The sequence below is a fragment of the Crinia signifera genome, chromosome 7 (genome assembly GCF_055691185.1).
Source record: "Crinia signifera chromosome 7, ASM5569118v1, whole genome shotgun sequence".
NCBI classification, from domain to species: domain Eukaryota; kingdom Metazoa; phylum Chordata; class Amphibia; order Anura; family Myobatrachidae; genus Crinia; species Crinia signifera.
In genome coordinates, this window is record NC_139223.1 from 73,326,417 (window position 1) to 73,333,371 (window position 6,955).

The following is a 6,955-nucleotide window of genomic DNA, read 5'->3' on the forward strand; positions in this document are numbered from 1 at the left end:
GGTTAGTTTTCAATCTTAGCAGAAGTCGAGGTTTTCCGTAAAACAGTCTGTGTGCGCCTTTCTTCTCAGGCCGTATGTTGATTTGTGCCAGTGATGATCGGACCTGCGCGCAGCTGAGAGAGTATATTGCGGTGGGGTCTGAAGCGCTGCTAATGAGGCTGTACAACAAAACCTTCGGGAAGGATGAAAAAGCAGCTGAAGCGTGGCTAAAGACCAGAAAAGACGCCAAAAATAAGGAATCCGCTAAGAGCGGAAAAAGCTCTTGGGTGAAAAAGGTTAAAGAAGGCTCAAGCAAACAGAAGAAGAACGTCAAGAAAACAGAACTGACTTTAACACAAATGATGGGAAAAGCAGAAGACGACGATGTTGTGAAAGATCAGGAAGAGAACAAGTACAGAGATGAAAACATTAGCATTGAAAGCAGCATAGAGGAGCCAAAATACGAAGACCTCCAACTCAATTTGCCTTCAGACTCTTATTATGGGATCATGAAAGAGCCACTGACTGTCATCCACCCATTGCAAGGCTGCAGTGACCCCTACGGTCTAACCAGGGTACTGCATGAAGTCGATCCAAGATATGTAGTCTTATATGATGCAGAGCTTAGCTTTGTTCGTCAGCTTGAAGTATACAGGGCCAGCAAGCAGAAAACTTTAAGGTATTTAAATAAATAAGAATGCTGTTTCCATATATTTATGTATAATGTATTATTCGTGGCTTCATACATACAGCACTTTAACCCTTTGATTTCCAACATCTCTGTGAGAGATGTTCAAAATATATGCTAAAAATCCAACCGTCGCTCACATTTGTTATATAAATTCAAATAAAAAATGTTGAGTCAAAAAAGGCTGTTTTCTATCTATATATATATATATATATATATATATATATATATATATATATATATACCCATTTTGATCAATTCACTTGGCACTCAAAGGGTTAATGTGATCATGAAACAATGGCCTATATCTCTTGTGTAATTGTAATTGAATTTCCACAATTTTAGGGTATATTTCCTCATATACGGGGGCTCCACAGAAGAACAGAGATATCTCACTTCTCTCAGGAAGGAAAAAGAAGCATTTGAGCAGCTGATTAGGTAAGAGCGCTATGTATCTGTGTGGTACAAGACCACTAGGCTGTGCAGTATGTCATTGATATTTATGTACATAGACCTGACTAATAACTTCCATTTAACCAAGTGAAAACCAGCTGAAAGCCAAAATAAGCTGAGGAAAGGAAACTAATCTTGTTAGGAGACAGCCGTATCACGTCCCACCGTCTAATTCTGCAATGTGTCAAAAAAGATTTACATGTGCATTGAAGCTTGGTTTAGCATACAGTATGTGTCTCCATAGTAGCTTATGTTTTGTTTACCACTTTGTGCAAGCATATATAAAACAAGATAACAATTTTTGGGCTTCTAAATGAGCACAGCCAGTGGGTGTCACTGTTCCTAGTGATCTCCATGATCTAGCTTTGCCTGTGACTGGCAAAAAGCTCTCTCCTGGCAACTGCATGATAAATAGGAAACGACACTATAACAAACCAATTAATCGCATCCAATATACTTACATTGTAATTAGAAAGTTACATTGTCTGTTGATATTGTCATTTATTTCATAAAAGATGGGAAACAATTGGTACTTGTTTCCTAGCACGGCGTACGGCACCGTAGGGAAATTGCATCGCATGGGCCATTATAGCGGCATGCGATGCGATTTTTTTCATGTATTTTTTCTCTCATTTTACACCATTATATTGCATCGCATGTACCGCAAAATCGCATGCGATTTCATAGGATGTGCGATGCCATGACATTAGGTATACAATAATATGATTGTATGTCCCAAAAATAGATTTAACACACCCCCTTAATATCTTAGAACATAGCTCTAAGACACCGGCGCATATGACTACCCAAACGTATATTAAGTGATTAGTGTTGGGGAAGTTTTATTTCCTCAGAAGACTTAATAAAAAACCCTTATGACTTATTTTTATAAAATATACAGTCTAAGGGGTGGCTGCCCAATTCCCTATATGCCGACTTGGTTAATCGGGTAGATTTTTGTGGGGGGTGAAAAGAGAAAACAGGCGCCAAACTTTACTTATTTACAATATGACTACAGCAATTTAGTAAGTTTGATATATAAAAAACTTTTTTTTTTTTTACAAAAAAACGTATAAATTATAAAATATACATAGGTATATCAGGTAGGGACACAAAAATGGAAAGGGGAGTGGGATGGGGGAACAGAGGCTGAAAGTGGGGTCAGTTGATATACAATTTAGTTTAAAAAGTTTCACAATGTTAAAAACATTTGGGGCCAAATTTAATAGGGTGAGATTTTCAGAAAGTGAGAGATTTTAGGAGAGTTTTCCCCTGTTTTTTAAAGCAGCAACCAATTACATGGCAACATCAACCTGGTTTTGCAGTGTAATTGACTGCTGCTTTAAAAAACATGGGAAAACTCTCCCAAAATCTCTCACTTTCTGAAACTCACCCTATTACATTTGGCCCTTGGTGTACTTGGCTCGCTAAGAGAGTTTTTATCTCAAAGTCTTGGTTGGGAACTGGAGAGGGTTCCAACGCGTTTTGTCCAGTTGTGGACTTCTTCAAGGGGAGCAGCGGAGCCACAACTGTATAGGTTTTCAATGTGAAATGCATATTAACAAATACAGTATTTATGTTGTTAAATACAGTACTTCCCTAATTAAAGTATATTATTATAATTTGGTGTAGAGAGAAGGCCAGTATGGTTATCCCTGAGGAAAGGGAAGGGAGGGATGACACAAATCTGGATCTTCAAAGAGATGTAACTCCTTCATCTGCCTCTGAAGATACGCGGAAAGCCGGTAAGTTTCCATTAGTGTCACAGTGTTCTCACAAGTGTAAAATATATATTTTTTCATTGTGGACTATGTTTGTCATGTTTATTATTACTAGCCAATGCACTACATTTTAGTGTGTATACCACCATTAAGTAATTGATTCTGAATGGACATTTGACTCCCACAACTATAGGAGGCAACACAGGGGCTGATTCTGAGGTGGGAACAAACCATACTGAAGTGCGAGGGGTGCAAACATTAGCATAGCAGCAACTTTCTGGGCCCCATAGAAACATATTGAAGAGAACCCGGTCCCAAGACGTAGATAAACTCCTCTCCGCGGCACTTCTTCATTTTATGTTCCATAATAGTGCCCTCATTCATTTTCTGAACCATAGTAGTACCCAGTTCATATTGTGGTGTCTATTCATAAAGCAGTGAAAAGCAAATTACAATGAGCACATCAATAACTAGATATGCACAGATTTATACAAGGCAAAATTTTGTAAGGGCTCCTATGTACCACTCAGTGGTAAAATGTATATAACACATGTGTGGTCCCCTCTCCACTCTGAGCCCCATTGCAGCTGCACTATCTGCACCAATGGTAGTTGCTCCTTTGGGTGCAAATACATTTCTTATTTAGGCATGCAGGGTAAATACTGGCTGCTTTTTCATGTAGTTCAACCGTTTTTTAAAGTAAAGTGGTGGGGCAGACAGGTGAGTGGCGTGAGCGGTGGGGTGGTCAGCAGTGAGTGGCGATAGAATTATAAAAAGTACACTTTCAAATGACTGGTCGGCCAATTACTGCTGGCCAGTGACCATTTAAAAACAATAATAATTGGTGCCCCCCGCCACTTCATCAGTTCCCCAGCGTCTTTACATGTGATAAATTGCATGCGATTTATCGCATACAAAAATGGCACATCAGGTGCCAAATCATAATTGAGCCCTCCCGAGGGAGCTCAAGGAGAATTTGGTCCGACTTGTCCTTGGAACAAGTCGGACTAGTATATGGTGGGCTTTCTCTAATGGCTAAATTTATCATTTTATTATAAATCTGCCCCAACTGCAGTTCATAATGGTTTTACCAAGGTGCTCGGATTCTTGCTCTATTTGGCTTTCCTCCCAACTCTGTGTCAGCTCATTATGGTCCATCGAAAGAGCATTCTTCCCTGAATGAAGATTTTCTTCTTGAAATGTAGTTTTACCCTTGACTTTGTGGCTCGTTTTCTTCATTGATATAACTGCCCCTAGTGAGCAACTAAGGTTGGCTAGACACTTTGTCCTGGATCTTGTTAAGGATAATTGAGCCAGTTAATTGAAAGAATACTGTAGTTTATGGCTGTCTAACCCCAGATATGCAGCTGATCAATTGACCGTGAAATAATGTCAAATCTCAGAGCAGCAACTTGTCTGGCTTAACAAGAACTTTGTTCCGGCACCACCTTTACAGTGGACAATCTGTTGTCCTTTGGTTCTTTGTAAAACCTCAGATTTGTTGTTCAATTTAAAAGAAATGAAATTGCCTCATCCACATGCCTGTTAGCTTTGTACTCAGCACACTTTCCTTCTTAATTCTAGGAGGCCAACAGCAGAAAAACGTGCAGCACAACATCATCGTCGACATGCGTGAATTTCGGAGTGAGCTGCCATCTCTGATCCACAGACGAGGCATTGACATTGAACCCGTTACCCTAGAGGTGGGAGATTATATCCTGACCCCAGATATATGCGTGGAAAGGAAAAGCGTGAGTGACTTGATTGGGTCACTCAACAATGGACGTCTCTACACCCAGTGTGTATCTATGTGTCGCTACTACAAGCGTCCTATTCTTTTAATTGAGTTTGACCCCAATAAGCCATTTTCTCTCACGGCACGAAGTTTAATCCACCAGGAGATTTCTGTGAATGACATCACTTCGAAAATCACCCTCCTTACTCTCCACTTCCCAAGACTGCGCATTCTCTGGTGCCCATCCCCTTATGCCACTGCAGAGCTGTTTGAGGAACTGAAGCAGAACAGGCCCCAGCCTGATGCTGCAACCGCCATGGCTATTACTGTCGACTCGGAGACTGTTCCAGAATCTGAGAAATATAATCCAGGACCTCAGGACTTCCTCCTGAAAATGCCAGGGGTCAATGCAAAAAATTGTCGAGCCATAATGAGCCATGTAAAGAACATTGCGGAGCTGACAATGTTATCTCTAGAGAAACTGTCTGAGATTCTCGGAAACTCCAATACTGCAAAACAACTTTACGATTTCATTCACACCTCTTACACCGAGGCAATCTCGCAGGGGAAAGCAAAACGTTGATGTGTGACATTTTATTTATTAAACAAAATAATTGTTTTGTATGATGAAATTTCAATGGGGTTTTATTTTTAAGATCCGCAAGCTACTATGAAATTTCTGTTTTACCGAGAATGACGGCTTACGTCATGTGTTTATAACTCACCTATTGCAGAATGAAATAGTTATTGGGATGTTCTTTTATAAATAATTCAGTAGGATTGGTGACATGCCTTCATAAGGAGGCAACAGAACATCAGTTGCCTAATAAATAAAAATGATTAAGTGAAATAAAAGAATAATTTAAATGTGTACTTCCCCTTGTGCACAGCATTTTTTTTATATCATTGGGAAAAAATCCCCAAAATAAAGCCCAGTTGCCAACATGAATGGTAAGAAGGAACAGTAGGTTTGTGAAATTAATGAGTGCACTTAACACCAAATTTTCCGTGCTGAATTGTGCCTTGCTTAGGGAATACATGCATTGTACTAGACCAGTGGTAGCCAGCCCTCGAGAGCTACCAACAGTTCACATTTTCCAGACAACCTAGCTGCTGCACAGCTGCACTCATTAATCACTGACTCATTTTAAAAGATCCACAGATGGAGCTAATTAGCTCACTTGTGATTCTGTGAGGAGACCTGCAAAACATGCACTGTTGGTAGCTCTCGAGGACTAGGGTTGGCTACCCCAGTACTAGACCTTGCTTGGTTTTCGTTTTACATATCACGAAGCACACTGAAGGAATTTGGTCTATCTCCTATCTCTGTGTGCCCCCTTCCCCTGGCACTTTCCAGTTCTTGATGACCAGTTACGCCAAAATTACATTAGACCCGACCACTTGCTAGAAGACCAGGTCCTTAAGTAGATCTCGTCATGTGACATGTTCGGTGACCTCATAGCAAAATTGAAATAAAGCATAGTGGTAAAGTTGAAAGGTGCTGAAAATGTTTATCTTATTTGTATGTAATGAACAAGTAAAAAAAAAAAGTTTGTTTTTATGCTCTTAGATTAGAATTATCTTTGAAGTGACAGGAGTATTTATACAGTATACCCACATGGTTGATCCTTTAATTATAATGTATGCAACAATTAATTTAGGTTTCTGACTAAAGCATGGAGTTGCACAAAATATTTTTTTTCACAGTAAATGTCAAATTTTCCATATATTTTCAGGTACATTTGTTAATATTTTAAGAACAAGGTGTCATGGCTTCCAACGTCCATCTTGCATCTTGATTCTCTGTCTGCTATAGCTGCGTCTGTGTCTTTTGCCACAGCCACATCTGTGACTTGATGCTAATATCACTATAAAGCCCCATTCCCTGGTGTACAGCTGTGCATCCAATACAGGACTGAGACACACACTTTAGGAGATGTATTTACTAAAGGTTAGTTACTGCGTGTTTTAGCCCTGGAAGCCCAACATTGACAAAAAAATTATATCAAATTATCCAAAATCAATTAAAACAAAAACAAATCTAAAGTTTAATAAAAATGGACCTTAAGTAATTATACCCCTAAGTGTAGCGGGAAAGTGAGGAGACACACTTGCATGATTAATAGCAAACAATGTTAAAACTGATATGGGAGGGCTGCGCTATACCACAATGTCTACACATTGTGGTTACACCATGATACGCAGCCTCCAGCAGCTAGGAGGTATAAGGACACTTCTGATTACTAGGGGCAGATTCCCCATTTGAGTGTGGCATTCTATGTGAGTAATTTATTGTACACAACCATTTTCAGCCACACCCCCCATAAGACGCAGTAGTGTTCAATACATTAGTTAAGAAGGATAATCAATATTGCGACT

General features: G+C 39.6%; 1 protein-coding gene across 1 annotated transcript in view; it reads left to right on the forward strand.

The window, feature by feature from the left end:
- The window catches only part of ERCC4 (ERCC excision repair 4, endonuclease catalytic subunit), a 59,536-nt gene extending 54,086 nt beyond the window's left edge, over positions 1-5,450 (forward strand). Inside the window, exons 9-12 of the mRNA XM_083153321.1 lie at positions 70-658; positions 1,013-1,105; positions 2,753-2,865; positions 4,426-5,450. Coding sequence (XP_083009447.1) covers positions 70-658; positions 1,013-1,105; positions 2,753-2,865; positions 4,426-5,159 — 1,529 coding nt within the window. The 3' untranslated portion in view covers positions 5,160-5,450. The remainder of the gene's footprint in view (positions 1-69; positions 659-1,012; positions 1,106-2,752; positions 2,866-4,425) is intronic.
- The last annotated feature ends 1,505 nt before the right edge of the window (positions 5,451-6,955 follow it).